Here is an 18,952-nt window from a genome sequence, read left to right on the forward strand (position 1 = left end):
TTCATGTCCACAATATTAAATTGTAAAATCATTCAATGCTATTTTCGTAAATAACGTCCCAAATAACCATAAAACGACACCCATATTGATATTTAGTCATTTCAACCCCATCGCACCCCAACAGGGTATTTGTATTTCACGTCCTCCTCGTTAGATTTTAAAATCGTTGTTATTTTCGTAATCAGCGACCCGATAAACCATAGAACTAATAGCCATGCTGATTTTTAGACTTAGTCACCATATTTCCCCCTTTTAGGGGTTGAATTCTCAAGAAACCTGAAACACGTGTTCACTCATTTATCGTTAGAAATACTCTTGTAAAGTTTCGAATAAAATAGTCTAACTAATCTTGTTTCCCCATACAAGATTTGGCCCCCATTTCACCCCCTTAGGGTGTGAAATTATAAAATGCTTTCTTAGTGCACCCCTAGACCTTCTAAAGGTAGGTGCTTTGGCACGTAGGTGTGCCAAATTTGGAATCTCTAGAACCAGCGGTTTAGGCTGTGCGTTGATATGTCAGTCAGTCAGTTTCTCCTTTTATATATTTAAAAAAGATTTAATAGATGCCTATGCCTGTTCTGGTCCAGGTCTGTTAATTTAAGCTTTGTAAATTTTACTCGAAAAGCTTTCCTTAAATGAAAATATGTATTTTATTAAACTACTCAATTTTTGATAGCGAAGACCTGTCTACAGTCTACAGTGGCATTCTGGTTGAAGAAATGTCACTGTAGACTGTTGACTGATCATATCGATAACCGTTTCACATCAAGAAATTATTATCTGAATAGGCCTCCAGTTTGTTTTCTTCTGGTGTGCTACGCTGTAGCCCGTAGCAAATATTTCCTGCGTTGTAGCGTAAATTCCTCGTAGAAGCGTGACGAAAATACGTCACTATATAGTAGTAGGCCGCTGAATGAATTGCCCATATCTGAGCTAAGTGCAGATTAGGACAAGAACTTTTGCAAACCCAAAGCTCAGTTTGATCTAGCATCATCGCAGCGTGTGGTTTGCGTGCCGCGCTCTTGAGCACCGGCTGACGTCACTGCCCGCGCCGCCCGCCCGCGCGCGATTTAGGCCTCGCGCAACCTTGCGCTTATAGTTCTCGTTCTCACCTACAACTGAGGTTTACTATTTAACATCGTTTACAGCAAGGTGTCGCGAACTCACCATGAAATAGTCGAATGGATTGTTATGGTGCGGTCAAAGGGTCGCACAATAGCTCGGGCCGCGCGGCCCGGGCGGCGCGCGGGGCAGGCGGCAGTGCGCGGCGCGGGGTCCGGCAGTCTACCGCGCGCCGTCGGCGGGAGCGCACGTCGCCTGGACCACGACTCACGCACGAGCGCGCCGGTTGCGTCACCAGTGCAGTGCGGACCATGTGAGCCGCCTCCACCCGCATGAACACCACGTGTGTGCACTTCTTTAATATGTTACTTTCAACTTAGTTTAGTGCAAACATTCCCCGGTATTACATGCGAAGAAAACTTCTATAACTCGTTTACTTTCGTGTTAAATTACAGACAAGTTCTCACATAATGTTTAAATTATATAGTCATTCGAAAGTGTCACTTTTGATTAAGTAATATAAATAGACCGAAGGTGTATAGAATCCTGGAAACTCGATAGGAGTAACACATCTGCCGCTGCAAGTGTTCATCGGCTACGGTGACCACTTATCATCAGACATACCGTATAATTTGTATTATTTCATCCATTCCATAAATCCCACCAAGCCAATACCTATCAAAGAAATAAAAGTACACCCAGCTTCAAAAGTTCATACCCACCTTATGAATGAACTCCTTTCAAGCTCGCAAAAATATGTAGATCGTTAGGACAAAATGTAGTTTGCAAAATATGGAAGCAAAATTGAGCATTAACTTTAGAGTTTTGTTGTGTTGTGGTTAACATCGGTGGGCAGCCGTCGGCTTTGCGGTGCTTGCGGTCAGCTCTCGGCCAACGCATCAAACAAACTCCAATCTTATCCTTGTTACGTGGTTATCTCCCGAACCGCCCTCCGTGACCAACAACTTTAGATCCAATTAGATGTACACTATGTACAGATGTTTGTATTTCTCAATGATTGGAAGATCGAACTTCGAAGACGGCCCACGGGAAGTTGGTGTATTTGTTAAGGCGATGTATAAACGGCAATAGCTGTGTGGTTTAGGTCAGGCGTATCCTGAGTCCTGACTTCCTAACTCCTACCGATAATTTTTGGAACTTGTGTACAGTGACAGTTCGAACGCGAAGATAGCTTTTCAGCGCAAGAAAACATTGTAGACAAACGTGTATAGATTTTTTTATACTACTTCGGTGGCAAACAAGCATACGACGCGCCTGATTGTAAGCGGTCTCCGTAGCCTATGGACGCCTGCAACTCCAGAGGAGTTACATGCGCATTGCCGATCCTAACACTCCGCAGTCCGCACTCTCGTTGAGCTCTTTTGCGAAGAAATTCAAAGATATATGTATAGAACAACCCAACCCAACCTTGAGTCTGCTCGGGGATTATTCCCCTCAAACCTCTTCAGAAAGAGATAAGGTCTATCTATGCCCAGCAGTGGGACAGATAATCATATATACTGGGTGTGGCCTATTATAACACCAGCAAAAAATAAAACTGTAGGCTGTACTCCGCAAACTGACCAACATTTGTTCAGCGACTTTTAAAAATCTCTATTTCTAACTCTTTACACGAAGCTAAGCTGGCAGTGATTTTGATAGCCCCATATTAAAGCTATTTAAACGTCATAATTTCATAGAAGTTTGACGTTTAAAATAACACTTGCATAGTCTGGGCTATCAAAATAGAACGCTGTAATATTTATTATAACGCAACGTTTGCGAATTTTGTCATGTTTAAAGCGTTACGTGTCAGGCAACGTCAATTACACTAATGAGTGATGACAGTACATTGAAAATATTTGTATGAAAAAGCGGAAATCTAGAGACTTCATAATTATTGTTTAAAAAGTTGTTAAAGAAAAATTTTATCGTTTGAGGAGTACAATATATATGTATGTTTTAATTATTTGCTCGTGTTACAGGGCCGGTATGATAATGATTAGTGCTGTTTCCGGCCCAAATTCTATCCATAGATAGAAAAATTCTATAATATCTTACGGGTAAACGTTTACGGTCCGATTCGAACTTTAAGACACGCCAAGTATTAGGTCTAGATACGATATGGATTGGATATGTCAGTGTCAATATAGTGATGTTTTAAAAAAAGAGGTAATTTTGGACGTATATTAGAATTAGAATCGGACCGCGTATCATCATCGGTTGATTTTAAATTCAAACTAGCTAAAGTACTAAGTGATTAGAAATTTACATACTCGTACAGATGGTTCAGTGTAATTCGTTCCCAAAAACATCTCCAATCAGCTTAATCATTTCTCATCTTATTAACAAAACGCAACGAATGATGGCGTGTGAGAAACACGTTGGATCATAATTTTAGCGTTAAATTTTTTCGGAAAATTCATCATATGCATATTCAATCACACACCCGCAGCATTTCTGTTCAAACAAAGGTCGCAGACTATGCTATAATGTCTAATCAAAAGTATCCGATTAATAATTTATAGGAAAGTACGTGTTTGATAAGAAGTTGAAGAGTCCCCCTCCCATCTCATCCAGTATCAGGCCTTGCTGACCTAATGACAATGGGACTAGCTGTGACTGTGACGTATGGGTTATATCGTATGGGTCCAAACAATTGCGAACTTACTCATTCTAAATTTTGAAGTCGGTTAAAACTGAGCCAAACATTTACCTAACTGTATTCAGAATTCCATAAAAGAGAAAATATATGAAGATTCTCTCTCTGAGGTTTAGTCGTCGGTATTTTTTTTCTTGCTATTCTTCATTGCTGAAAGTGATCCCTCCGGCTTAAGCGAGTTTTACGATCTTATGGACTTTCGTATGGTTGGGTACCGTTTTATTTGAGAGTATGTTTCTATGGCCGCTTGCAAAACCTTCACGTTTGAGAATGGAACAAAAGCTACAGGGTTGGTGGTGGTGTAGCGGGAGAAGGGAGCCGGTAAATGTACATGACATGTCCTGTTTAAGCCTTCGTAGAATACCGTCCGCTGATCATTGACATCGGAGATTCGCGTAGGTTGCTTGACAGTTTATACAACTCGAAGTCGGTGAACAAGAGTCTAACAAACGTTAATAAGATAATATAGGTATTGGGTAAATAAAGATACCGAGTCTCGCGGGAGTTTTATCATTGTAATAAAACTACGAACGGCATTCATAAGTATCTTCCCGTGATGACGTAAATATAGCTCTACAAATACCTAAAGCAGAAAAGATCAACATGGTATAAAATACTTTGCTAAGTGCCGTTGTCAATATTTTTATTCCCTATTAGATATAAATGTTCTCTTGTAAGCGCCAACATTTTCCAATATTTTTAGCAACATTGGCTACAGATTATCGAAGCACAATATATCCAACTTTTCCAATTACTTTACGGCGCTAATGAAAATGTGGCAGCTTAAGAAAAGCGTTGCAGTGTAAAGTTTCTCACAAAGAATGCTAAAGTTGCCGAGCAGCGCGCGGCGGCGGCGGCAGCGGGGGCGGGCATCGAGTTGATGAGTGTGCACCAACTATTGATAAATCGACATTCATCCGTTAACTCGGCAGACAGACGAACCATGTTTGTAAGCGTAGATAATATATGATAGATTGTGCGATTATCTATATGCAATTAAAAGTTGAATGGATAGACTATGATTAGTTATTAAATCTTCTTGTTACATGATTTCTCCACAGTAAGAAACAAATTTTATAAACGCGGTTGCGGTTGCAATGTTTTCGGGATAAAGTAGATCTCAATTATTTTTCACCACACCAGCTGGTGCAAGCTCTCTTGATACTTCAACAACTAATAAGAAAGGCATTTTATCCATAAGAGTGGAAAAGTGATGAAGCAAATGAAACATGCACATTTTGAGTGGTTTCCTCATTTCTGCTAGTACAAATTAGAAATAACCTTTAAGTGATGATTTTTAATGATAAAAGAACCTTCATTTGGATTTGATTTGTAATGTATTACAGTTAGTATTTTCCTCGGGTTGGTGAACTAAAAACTAGAATCTTTACCCCCCAACCCCTTAAACTAAGGGATGGAACTTTGTATGAGACTTCCGCATATTTTGATTCTAGAGGTCTGAATATTGATATAGGGACCTTTTGTTATAAATAATATAATACAATTTCAGGAGTTTTAGTAAATCACCCCAATTGTAGAGTTAGGGCGTATAGAGTTAGAAGCTTGGCTCTACTCTAGATCTGATAACTTCGTGACAGTGCGAGCCATATGGCCTCGTCTTAGCAACATTTTACATGACAATGTTTTTGCGGGTATGACTATTTTCATCCGCACTACTTTCTATAAAGACGTTGTCCTTGCTCCTGAATCCTGTCAAATACGTCTTACAGGCCCATTCTAGTTTTACAGGCCAATTTCAACAATATAGTGTGGTACTGATTGAACATCGATCTGACATTATTCCAATATGAGATAGTTCCAATCTCCTTTAGAGGACCTACTGAATAGCGCATTATGTCAACCTTCAACCAAAAACGTCACTTTTCCCACGGACCGATCAGTATCAGATCAATATCATATTGGAATGAAATTTAATAACTAAAACTTGAATTGGCCTGATAAATGTTATTAGATCTGTTTCCAATACTCGTATGATACTGATTTAATAACTAAAACTAGAACTGGCCTGATACTTCAATTACGTAATGTGGTATGAAATGACACATTTTCATAACACGGCAGGTTCTGGAGCACCCAGTTATGAAAAATAACAAAACGCCCAGAGGATCAGAAACATAATTCAATATCGGAGCGGGTCGAGCTAATAGTTTTTCATTGGCTGAAATATAATCCTAGGCGTCGGGCGGCAGGTACGGGCTCGTAAAAAACGCATCAATCTCAGCGCCGGACCCTCTGCGGCCATCCATCACCCCCGCCCCCTCGTGCCCCGCGCACCCGCAAACCCCCGCGGTAACCCTTCATGTCGCACCACTTAAGACGCCCGCTAATGTCTCCCCCGCCTCGAGTTACTCGTGTCCTCCGAACCTCGTTCATATTCACGCAGCATTCACGCACGACGTGTGAATCCTTATCATTTGTACGAGTAGAGCCGCCGCCGCCGCCGCGATCCCTCCGCTGATATTCCTGAGCCGGCTTATACCTACTCAGTTCAGAGCATCTCTATTTTGATTGGGTGACCTTACGACCTTTACATTTGTCACAACTGTTCGGATTCAAAGGTCAGAGATATAAGGTTGCACTAACAGCTGTGTGTGCTGAATACCTAATTTTCGAATCACATTTCAAGTCTCGGAAGCGGGACAGTGCATCGGCGTTTTTAAATACTAAGATAAACAATGGCCACCATCGGTGCTCCTAAGAGTTGATGGTGTGTAGTATGTACTGTACTTTATTAATAATTTGGGAAAAAAATTGCGACAGCTTCGTCAAAAATTTAAACTAGACGAATCGGTATTATGACGCGCTAGAACTAGGTCATATTGGAAGCAAATGGACAGCATAAATGATGACGTGGTTGCACACTTGGGACTCAGTGCGGTGCGGTGCTCGTTCGCGACCTCCACCCGCGCCCGCGCTCGCGTGCGTGACCCAATCTCGGCTACTCTGGCCGACGGCCTCGTGACCCTACTACACCCGCCATACTACTAACATGACGGATGGAGATGTCACGGTGACGTCACACAATATCAACTGATATTGATGATAGACGCGTGTGACTATGTTTCCATGTAGCGTGTATCTACGGAAAACGCGGTCTCGCCTTTCTCATCTGCCTGGAATCGGTGGTAATCGAAGACTATTTCTCAAGACTTTAATTAAACATTCACATATGCCACAGAGAAACAATTTTGAAAACAATCGAGTGTGCGAGTACATGTTTTAAGTAGGTATTCCTAGGGCACCACAAAATTCAGCAGCACTTAAGTGGCCTAGAGTCTTCATTTTGCGTCAAACGATTTCAATTTAAATATAATTAGTAGGTATAATATTAACATATCTCGTCTTGTCTAATTACGCATTAGTGTGCCTACACGTGTAGGCATACTTTGTTTTTATTATAAACTGATCGGCGATTGGCTCTAGTCACACCTGATAGAAGGTGAAGACAGTGATGCCTAAGATGGAGCTCACCGGTTCAATAATAGCCTATTCACTTTTGTTTCAAAAAGACCGAGGTCATATTTATCATTCAGTCTTCGAGTTGAGTGAAAGCAAATCTTGGTACTAGTTTGATGATTTCTCGCACTTATATGCTAGGCACGAGCAACCCTGAGGAATTTCGTACTTTTTTTATTTTACCAATTCCAGAAGTTTCTTTATTACTTGTGTAATAAATTAGTATTTTTGCAAAACATAAATAACTTAATCAGCATAAATTTAATTAACAAGGGCCCAGGGCTTGTAATGAACTTATATCATAAATATTTTTCCTTTTGCTGGTACGCAAGTTTCCACATATTAAAACTTCAATTTCTGCTTGTGACTATACACACACATATATTGCACACAATGATTTATAATTCAGAAACACATTCTGACTTCAAAAGTCTCCTTTTTACTCGCAGTAAATACCCTTATATCAGTACGAGTGAGATGTGAGAGCATAGATAAATCAAATCCCGAATCGAGTCGAGTTCATCAAGGTCAAATGCTTTGCTTTTAAAATATCGCTTACAATGTCCCTATACTTCCCTCAGAGTATAATGTGCGTACTTAGTTCGTAGTAGGGATATTAACAGAAATAAAATGAAAGATGTGTATGATCTACGAGTATTTGCATGTGTTGATTTTCGCACGTCGGTCTCTCGGACCCAGGAGAGCGATAAAGGGGAATGTGCCACTGCCATTGTCAGAGATATGTTCGGATTACGAATGGAATCTGGATGAGCTCCCGGGAGTCGGGGTCGGGGTAAGCCCAGGAAATGAACCAGCGGACACGTGTCATGGGATTTATTAATATTATTCGTATGTGCATGCATTAATATCCAAGTATTATGTAAAAAATAAATAGTTAAATAAAATCTTTATTCCATAGAATCACAAAATCCACTATTTTATTTACCAGGGTTGTCCGCACTAGGCATGACCTGTAACACGGTGAACCAGTTAAAATTGGGTACTTGACACATGTTGAATATTATAACAAAATTTAGCTAAGAAAAAAAACCGACTTCAATGAAGGAGACCGGGTGAAAGAAAGATGATTGTTGATTTTGGGTTTCATATAATGAAATTAAAAAGACAGCTACCTACGCCTAATTATGTAGAAAAGGAGGTAAAATGTTTTTTTTGTCACTGCAGTGAGCATCTTGACACATTTCAGATTTGCCCTATGGTTGGTAAGATACCCGCAATTGGGTATTCGACCGTATTGTAAATAAATTATTTCAAACCATGCATGAAATAAAGCACCAGATAATTATTAAAAAGAACATAGGTAGCAGTTATTTTTAAACACAAGTTCTATATAATAAACAGGATAGAAATATAAAAAAGTTGGTGAGTTGACCGTGACGTCATTTCATATGAATTTGTTCATATTATGCTTGATTTGTTGATGAAAATACGAAGATCACTACATACATGCCTTAACATTTGAGGAGTTATCTCGATTCCTCATGAACCCCATCGTCAGATCTCGAACTTGACAAAAATTGTCTTGAAAATCTAATTTGCTTCACAAACACAGCGAAGAGGAAACATCGCCAAACGTGAACTATAGGTCGTTGAAGACCCATAAGAAGTCTATAAACCGTATGACAACTATCTACATAAATGCAATATTTCAGGGCCAAAATAGCAATTTTCTTGATTTTCCATATATTTAAAACAGACGTGACGTCACATTACAATATCATTTTGTTAGAGGTGTTTCAATCGTCGAGTGCGAGCGGCAGACTTCTGACCTTTCTGTTCTTCGAACAACACCGGCTTCCGGCTTCCGACACGTCGGAAGGGAGGAGCCTAAGCAATATCTTACCGAACAAATCATTCTGCCATTTTTTGCAGGGGGAAACGTGCACACAGTCGCACTTCTCACTCACTACATACAAAATAATCTGTAATGACGACACAAATACATAGAAAAATTACACACGTCAAAGACAAATCTTGCACACCTCGATTTCTTTTTGTATACGGACGAGTCACAACATGCACCGCCATAAGTACAATTGTACCTATGCTTCGGCAGAGGGGAAATAGTATGAATGCCGTCTCCCTTCCCGGTGTTCCTCGAAGTTTCTATTGCTTAAATGCCATGAGTCCTATATACATTTGATCCTCATGAAAATCAAGTTCGATTGACTTTGTTTACAATTCAAGTAGGTATCAGAATTTAGTTACAAAGTAACTTATGATAGTAATAAAGTAGGTAAGTAACAAAGTAAAGTTAAACAATTTGGCATCTAACTAAACGTAAACAATACCTTATAAAGAAAAACTAATCTTACTAATCTTCATGATTATTGAAATAATTTCTGTCTCGGCATAATCGAGTGAGCTTAACAGTTCAAACAGTATTTTTGTTTGTGGTATAGTACAGTCTATGAGGTTACATCGTTTCAGCATATTGTTGTAGATGAATGCCCTGATGTGGTCTCCAAAGTATTTCCCAAAGTTAGAACCTACTTACCCCTAAACACAAACTCTTGCTAAACAAGCGTGTATTCAAAACACCCCTTCTATTTTGAAAACACGCTTGTTTAGCAATGAGTTGTAGAAAGACATTTTTTGTAAGGATATTTTATGTAAGAAAAGTTAGCGAACAGCTAGCACACGAGCTTGAGCAAAGAGAGCAAAGGTTGAGAAACGGACAGGTCTTCTGAATATTACCTTCAATACTAAACGCTGCGCTCTTTCGATTTCTAGCATGGTTGTTTTACTCGTACTGCCCCATACTGTGATGCAGTAACCATAGTATTATATACAATCGTAATAAAAAGAAAGAGAAAAGTATACAGCAATTTAAGATACGCGAGTAGCCGCGATACCTTCATACTCGTACGCGCCCCGGCCGCCGCGCCGGGACCCGGTGAGGTGGTCAACGACACCTTCTCGTAACTCATGAGGCCCTGGTACTTGGTCCATGGTAAATTCAATTTTTAGACAGTTTTTTTTCTCAATTTTGGCCACTCTAGCCTATGGAGACTAACAAGCAACGGTAAGCGGTATTCGTAGTCAATGGATATTGTTATATTAAGGGTACCACATGTGCGTTTATGACTTATGAAGCAATTGTTTCTACTATACAACTATTTTGTTTCGTCCTCTTGAACGCGGCGAGCTGTGATTGGTCAATTTCATTATAGTTGACTAAACCGTTTCGAAATGAATATTATAGTTGAGTTGGGAGCCCATACATGAAAAGTACCCAATTACAGTTTGGTATACGAAATCTTAATTCAACCATTACAGTCGACAAGTTGAAACATGAAGTAATGATCGACTGGTACAGCGAGATGTATACGGTTCTTAAAATATATTCATTTGGGGAGCTACGAAGCCATTTGAAGACGAATCTGGGGGCACGGTAGTGCCCCCGCCAAGACTAGCGAAGCGCAAGGACACTACCTACCTTTTCTCGAAGCGCTTCGTCGTTTTTTTAAACCCTCATAACTTGGGTTTAGATTATACCAGGTAAACAAATTTCTCAGGATATAATGTCAACAGTGAACTTGTTAACCATAAAAAAATTCAATTGCATAGCTTTCATACTTTAGAATTCATTCAAATCTAAAAAAAACGATTTCGTCACTGACTCACTCACTCACTGGTAATCATCAAAACCCTTAGGGTACTTCCTGAAGTCCGTAACCGCTGAACTGATTTAGTTGAAATTTGCTATGGGGAAGGATATAGAATAGTTTTCAATGTCAAAGTCACCCCATAAGGGTGAAAAGGGGGAGGAAAATGGCGTTATGGGGAGGGGAAGGAATATTAGAGATAGCCCTAAAGCTAAGTATTAAAAATTGTTCACAATCCTTTTCGAGTGCCTGTATTTAAAAGAGATTGCAGAACGTGATTAACGAGGTTTCAGAATATGAGACTTACATATCTCTTAAGATCATAAGTTTGTTAAGTGTTAATCCATAAATAGGTACAATTGTTTATTTGTATGAACCTCCTGTGTTAGAGCGTTATTTTATTTTTAGAATTTATAGTTCTCCGACGAGTCTGTACATCCATAAATTAAAGTTAACCAAGTACAGTCCGTCTAAGCTAACACCTAACTCAGCTCCGACTTTACACAGTGTGGAGTTTCACTATAAATATTATATTGGTATATTTTGACGTTGGCACTTCCACATATTAGCTTTAGCAAGTCGGTGCATTGGATTGACTGTACATACATTTGTTTGCAGAGTTGTTAGTGTGGGCGCGCGGCGGGTGGCGGGTGCGGCGACAGCGGCGGCGCGGCAGTAGCGGCAGCATGGGCGGCGCGCGCAGCCTGGCGCTGCTGCTACTAGCGACGCTGCTGGCGGCTGCCGGCCCCGTGCCTGACCTGCCTGCGTCTCCCCGGACACGTCAGTACAAACAACAACACTCTTAACTGTCCAAAGGTGGACCTTATACCTTTTGGAATAAGGTCCACTGATGGACAGTTAACAGTGTAGACGATGGTACCACACACCCTACTACACAAATACCTTACGCCTCTATCACATCGCCGCGTGTAACTCAGTTTATTCTACGTGCGAAATTATCACATAGGCGCCCAACGTGGGACCCAGATTGTGCCTTCGGCGCACGCCGCACGCTAACGGGACTGTCACACTATGAATATAGCATAACACAATAAAGTGTGAGTCACGAGCATCATGTTTACGCGTAACTTGATATCGTCACGCGCTGATAAAATAATTAATAAATAATTTTAAAAATATTCTGTCTTCTCTTCAAAGGAACTTATTACTCACCCTACCGCTGCCATCAAATATATGTTGTTGGTGGCAACAGGTGCTGCCCGCGCGAGCTGGGAGGTGTCGCCGAGCCCACCCGGCGTAGAGAGCGTGGGCGTGCCGCTGGACGCGCTGGAGGGCGCGCTGGACACGCCTGACGCGCTAGACGCGGCGCTGGGCGCGGAGGAGGCGCCAGCGTGGCGCGAGCTGTGGTACGCCTCGCTGGAGGCGCGACGGCGGCAGCCCGTGCTCAACGCCTCGCGCGAAGACGTGCTGGCGCAGCTCGGCGCCACCGCCTTCCTGCACTGCCCCGTGCGGCACCTCGGCGAGCGTGGCGTGAGTCTCGTTTTTAGTGGGGTACTGTTTTCGGAAATCGTTTTGTCAAGCGTAGCGGTAGCGTGAGTATCTGGATCTACTACTTTTTAGGGTTCCGTAGCCAAATGGCAAAAAACGGAACCCTTATAGATTCGTCATGTCCGTCTGTCTGTCCGATTCTGTCACAGCCACTTTTTTCCGAAACTATAAAAGCTATACTGTTCAAACTTGGTAAGTAGATATATTCTATGAACCGCATTATGATGGCCGGCACTCCCGGAGTGCAACCCGTTGTTTTTTATCGTAGTTTTTTTGTGTAATTAGGGACATAATAATTAGTAATATTTTACTACATCTAGGGACTTTATACATGTCTAATATTTCATTGATTCCATATTTGTAATTATATTTTGTAATTTTTGGTTATTTTTATTGCTTATAAAAAAATTACATGTAGAAATGCCCCTGTGGCTAGTATTTGCTGAATAAATGTTTGATGGTTGTGTTTAATACGTTTGCTCGTAACAGATCTCGTGGGTGCGGAGACGGGACTGGCACATCATCAGCTCCGGCTTGTTCATGTATACGAACGACGAGCGCTTCCAGGTACAAAGCAAAATATCCACAGTGAATACAAGAGTAGGCTTATTCTCGTATTAAACTTAGGACTTATTGAAACAGCTACGCTACCTGTATGTACCTATTTCAGAATTAAAATGTTGCCAATCATAGTCTTAAACATTTTCTGGTTAAATGGTTGAAGTGGTTAGAATAAAAATGGCCTGCCAATTATTAATAATCAGGCAAACCAAATTGAGAAGAAAATTTGAAAAATTTAGGCGGGCATTGATTATCTCCCGTAGATAATCGTATTTTGAACATCACGCCTATTTATAATACTAATTAGTTTGCCTGATTGAATTAGCGCACCTCAATTGGTATGTATATGTATGTATAGAGTCTATCCGAAAAGAGAAGAATCATAGAATGTACTCGCTGTTGCCCGCAACTTCGTACGCGTGGATTTGTATGTTGGTTGTTATATAATATATTCTACTTGAGAACATGAGCATAGGTATGAAGTAAAAGTTAGCAGTATAGGGACGTTCAATAATTATACAACGCATGAGATTTGTCTGTTACAACCTACGAAGTTTCAAGCCCCCAACTGAAAAAAATATCTCGATACATTCGGCCCGATTCGAAGAATGAGATACGATAACGATAAGTTCTGGTTTAGATATCGTTTGTATGTCGTATTATTGACAGAAGCATGTAATAGGTGTGGGTGAGCTCTGGATATGGAGAAGATCTGATTCTATTATTGTTAAAGACCGTTTCCATAGAAGGAAACGTGTTTCTATGGAGTGATCCAGAACTCACCAAACTTCACTACTGAAAAGTTCACAAATACCTTCGGCTAACTACAATCATAGATAGGGTCGTGGTTCAGGCCACTATGGAGTGAGAATAGGTATCCAAAAATTTAAGGTAGGACGCCAGGATACTATCCTCATCAAGCGCATGACATATCCAAATGAAAATCCCAAATTTATTTAATAAACACCTTTATTCCTTAAATATATATGACCCGCTATGGTCAACACGAGTTATTTATTAGTAAATAAGTAATAATAAATACTTCTTAGTGACACCACTATTTCTTGAAATTTACACTAAATACATCATAGGCATCTCTGTGTCTACGGACAACAATATCAAAATTTGTCTTCCTAACATAACACTGTCTACAGTAAAAGTTATGCCCCACCCTCCGGGGATGTTTAGCAGTAAGCAATTGCTCACAGGGATCACAGGTTACCTGTTCAGCATAAAGGGTCCATATTTAACTAAAGGTATATCATAAAAGTCTTAACTTCACGGACACTGCCAAGAAGAACGCTGCCACCGGATGGCACAGCCTTAAAAAACCAGGGTCCAGGAAAAACCAGGGTCCAGAAAAAACCAGGGTCCAGAAAAAACCAGGGTCCAGAAAAAACCAGGGTCCAGAAAAAACCCTAAGAACAAAGAAAATGTTCTAGGTTAAAAAAATTATGTTTTAACACGTTTAGTTTTATAGAAAAATTATATTTTAAACTGAGGCACAGCGCGATTTAAATTACGGCAATGAAGCGATTAAATGACTTACCGGGGTTTATGCCGGGTCCATTATTTCCTATACCAACGACGGCGCCTGCAGACCGCGTGGCAAGACGAAGAGGTGGTTGACGTTACATTAGGTTTTGCTGGAAAATCCACATAAAACACTATATTAACCCATTTGCGAAAGGACACACTACCTCCGCCTTTCCTTCTTTATATATTTAAAAAGTGTGGAAACTCACCAAGTTATGTTAAATTGAAGGGAAAAGATTAGCAGCCGCCATTTTAGGTAGGCTCTAAGACGCTAAATTATGCACATTTTGGGACGAGCTGTAACAAAATTACATTAACGATTACTAACTTGAATTTACCACAGTTTTAGGAAATAAAACCTTCAATTAGGTTACATACCCCTAAGATTGATTGCCGAAAGATTTTCTAATATCCTTTACATCTTGAAGATCGATCGAACAATGATTTATCAAAATTCCAATCCGAGAAACCACAGACAAACTGATGAATGAAAACCTTCCCAATTCAATGGATACCGCGACTGACCGGTTTGACTCTCGGGATAATTCGAAACATCAACAATAAAAAGAGTTACTCATTTTGGGAAGCTAATAATACGGACTTTATTAATAATTGGAAATTATAAAAAGATAAAAGAACCACAAGTATATGTTTATTGCCGTACAACAAGTGTGACCGACCGTCTGTTACGGAACCATGGACAAAAAAAAAAAAACCAAATGACATTGACAGCCGTCAGTGTCTACCGCTGAAATAAACAACTGCTCGGTTTTATCGAAATCATACATACGTGGTATTTCTATGTTTTAAAAGGTATTTCAATTGTGAAATGTATATACCACAACGAAAACAAAGTGCCTGTGTCCTAGCACAACGCAGGAACACGACATGGATGCGCAAAATGCAACGGAGTGAACGCACAGACTGACCTACCGCTCCGGTAAGTTTTGTCCACTCAATATAGCTAAAAGCGTATATGTAAAGTTGAAAATATCACTACAGGTCTCAGTCCTTGACTGACCCACTATGACATCCGTGTCGAAGACATTTCAACTACCAAATCTTACCAAAACAAACATACCATTTTCTAACCTATAAAGTACCTATATAATATGCTACTCAGCTGTTTATAACACTGGGTGGATACCCCAAAGTGTTACAAGCAGCTCGAGTCGGGCAACCAATGTCACTTTGACGTTAAAAATATCGTAGATAGATCTTATTGGGATCACAGCGGAATCGAAATAAATGTCAATTTTGACATGTCGTATAGTTATCGATCTTTTAAAGATCTTTCCAAGATCTTAAATGAGTCTTAATCATTCTGTGAATCGAGCCGATTCCCTCTCAAACCCCTAAGATTTTCAAGCCCACTATGATAAAAAAAAAACACTCCAGATGCAAACTTAAATCCCTATTTTCATCAATTAAGGGCATTCATACTAACTTTCAATGAAAACCATTTTAACTCCCTTAAGGAATACATTTCCAAAATCACATTTCTTGTTTTCTATTATTGTCTTCAGTGTTTACAAAAAAAAAAGTTTTTTTCGCCATATATAAATTCCTATCGCCTTTTTAACCCCCTTAGGGGTTGAATTATCAAGAACGTTAAAATGTTTTTTGTTATCTTATATTATGCCTTTCTAAGAAGTTTTAAAGCATTCGTAATGGATTCAAACTTTCAACCCCTATTTAACCATTTTAGGGGTGATTTTTTTTAAACACGAAAATTATTATTCTTGCATTCTAATAATATGCCTTTATACAAATATTCAGTCCCACACTCACATAAATGTTTGATCTCCATACAAATTTCCAGCCCTCTCCATACAAATTTTCAACCCTTTCTTTAAGACATTTGGGGGATGAATTTACAAAAAGGCTGAAATTAGTTTTCTTTTCTTTTAATACAATACTTTTTTACAAAGTTTCTAGAGCAAAATTTGAACCCCATACAATGTTTTAACCCCTTTTTAACCCTTTCCGGGGTTTATTTTTTAAAAATTATAAAATTACTTTTCTTTTATTATAATAATATGCCTCGATACAACGATTTAAGTCCCACACAAAAAAAATGTTTGATCTCTATACAAACTTCCACCCCTTTTTCACCACCTTGCGGGATCAATTTTCTTTTTATAAAATACCGTTTTATTTTACGAAGTTTCAAGTTACTAGCTTAAAATAAAATTTGAATCCTATACAAACTGCCAACCTATTCTACCCTATTAGGGGGTGAATTTTTTTAAACATCTAAATCACTTTAGGGGTGATTTTTTTAAAAACGCTAATATTAGTATTCTTCATTAAAAAAAAACCTTTTTACAAAGTCTCAAGTTCCTGCCTCAAAATAAAACTTTTTTAACCCCCTATAAATAAGATAATATAAATAAGAAGCAATTTTGAGACAATTTCTACCCCTTAGAATTTGTCTCAAAATTGCTTCTTATTTATATTCTCATGTGTTCAAATTTCAAATTTCTATCATTTGTAGTTTCGGCGCTGCGTTGATGAGTCAGTCTGTAAAGACACACGCATTTATATATATTAAATAAGGACGACCTACAAGAGTATGTAACCTATTGCAGGTGTTACATAGCGAGGGTTCAGACGACTGGACGCTGCAGATCAAGTTCGTGCAGAAGCGCGACAACGGCACGTACGAGTGCCAGGTGTCCACCGCGCAGGGCCCGCTGTCGCGGCTCGTCGCCCTGCACGTGCTCGTGCCCGAGGCCTTTATCCTCGGCGCTGACGAGCACCACGTGGACGCCGGCTCTACCATAAGCCTCGTGTGCATCATAGAGAAGGTACACTCCGGGTGTCGCCGGCAGGGTGCGCAGTCGCGGCTGATCGTCATGCACGTGCTTCTGTCCGAGGCCTTTATCCGTCTCGTGGACGCCGGCTCAACCATCAGCCTTTTGTGCATCATAGAGAAGGTACACTCCAGGTGTCGCCGGCCGGGTGCGCAATCGCAGCTGATTGACTTGCACGTTCTTCGGTCCGAGGCCTTAATAAATAAAATAAAATAATATTTGGGGACAATATTGCACAGATCGATTTATTTAGCCCCAAACTAAGCAAAGCTACTTACTATAAAAACCAAAATCCTGAGTTATCAGGAACACACGAATAAATGCCCTTACCGAGATTCGAAGTATTCCAACCTCGGCCTCCTCCTGCTTCGTAGGCAGGGGCAATACCGACGGTAAGAGGCCGTTAAAAGGTACTTGTGCTACAATGTCTATTGACTGGGCCTTGTTTGAGCATCACAGACTAAACAGAAATTATGAAGCATTTATGAAGCGCGCCATGTCACCACAAATATAATGCAAAGTTGTTTCCGAGATGTTGTGCTGCGATATAATACAGCTGAGTTTCATCCATTTTATACAATACGAGCCCTTTCAAAGACGATTAAAAATTATCATTTTAATTATGTTTTCAATTTTTTTAAAGATAAAAATTTTAACTTTCATGAATAGAGGTCATCAATGCTTACGCAAATAAAACAGTCGCGTTCCCATACTAAATAGTAGGTACGGAACCACATATTTGTGGTGACCGCAAGTTGACTTGTATATTCCATATTTATTGTAGTTGAGGTAATCTGTGTGTTGGCAACGTATTGGTCATACTGCATTGTTATTGATCGATTGATACATATTATCTTATACTGTTCTCAGAGCCCAGTGCCGCCGCAGTACGTGTTCTGGTACCACAACGAGCGCATGATCAACTACGACGCGTCGCGCGGCGTGGCCGTGGCGACGGCGCCGGGCGCGCGCACGCAGTCCGCGCTCACCATCCGCGACGCCGCGCCGCGCCACTCCGGCAACTACTCCTGCCGCGCGCCCAACACCGAGCCCGCCGCCATCTACGTCTACGTCTCTGAAGGCAGTGAGTCAACAAGGCAGTTCTTATGTCTACATTTTCATGTAAATTACAATTTTTCCTTCTTCTTTGTCGTTTTACTCTTCTTCTACGAGCTTCACAACACGTAGCCAGCAACCTGGTTCTATTTTCCTCTTCTTCTTTCTCGCGTTGTCCCGGCATTATGCCACGGCTCATGGGAGCCTGGGGTCCGCACTTGACAACTAGTCCCGAGAATTGGCGTAGGCACTAGTTTTTACGAAAGCGACTGCCATTTGACCTACCAACCCAGTTTCCTCACGATGTCGCTTTTCGCGACTGGTAAATATCAAATGATATTTGTTACAAAAGATCCGAAAAACTCATTGGTACGAGCCGGGGTTTGAATTGAACCCGCGACCCGCGGTTTGCAAGTCGCACGCTCTTACCTCTAGGCCACCAGCGCTGTCAACCTGGTTCTATTTTCCATTAAAAATTATTTCTAGTTTTACATTTATGTAAAATGTATAATTGTTGTTGCAATAAAGAATATTTACTTACTTACTTAAGTTCTTCCAAATGAACCCCAATTGATTACTAAACTAGGCTTTGAAATTTTACCCCTCTTCATATTCAGAACCCTAAAAATGTGCAATAGTCTGAA

General features: G+C 40.3%; 1 protein-coding gene across 4 annotated transcripts; it reads left to right on the top strand.

Annotated features, from left to right (window-relative positions):
- The first annotated feature begins 1,183 nt into the window (after positions 1–1,183).
- Positions 1,184–18,903, top strand: LOC133527622 (igLON family member 5-like). Of its 4 annotated transcripts, none has more exons than XM_061864700.1 (6): positions 1,184–1,405; positions 11,449–11,610; positions 12,044–12,321; positions 12,829–12,906; positions 17,028–17,375; positions 18,123–18,902. In XM_061864700.1, the coding sequence occupies exons 2-6, from the start codon at positions 11,517–11,519 to the stop codon at positions 18,438–18,440; spliced, it is 1,116 nt and encodes a 371-aa protein (XP_061720684.1). In that variant the 5' UTR covers positions 1,184–1,405; positions 11,449–11,516; the 3' UTR covers positions 18,441–18,902. The 4 variants fall into 4 exon arrangements, with proteins under 4 accessions (XP_061720684.1, XP_061720687.1, XP_061720685.1 ...); XM_061864703.1 differs by having other exon boundaries at positions 17,028–17,246; positions 18,123–18,889; XM_061864701.1 differs by lacking the exon at positions 1,184–1,405 and adding an exon at positions 1,415–1,687 and having other exon boundaries at positions 18,123–18,903.
- Positions 18,904–18,952: the final 49 nt, after the last annotated feature.

This window comes from Cydia pomonella, chromosome 18 (assembly GCF_033807575.1).
Source record: "Cydia pomonella isolate Wapato2018A chromosome 18, ilCydPomo1, whole genome shotgun sequence".
In the NCBI taxonomy this organism is placed as follows: Eukaryota; Metazoa; Arthropoda; class Insecta; order Lepidoptera; family Tortricidae; genus Cydia; species Cydia pomonella.

Coding starts and splice junctions, on each gene's coding strand:
- LOC133527622 (XM_061864700.1), top strand. CDS start 11,517: ATGGGCGGCGCGCGCAGCCTGGCGCTGCTGCTACTAGCGACGCTGCTG. Junction 11,611..12,043: donor GCCTGCGTCTCCCCGGACAC/GTCAGTACAAAC, acceptor TGGTGGCAACAG/GTGCTGCCCGCGCGAGCTGG. Junction 12,907..17,027: donor CGAACGACGAGCGCTTCCAG/GTACAAAGCAAA, acceptor AACCTATTGCAG/GTGTTACATAGCGAGGGTTC.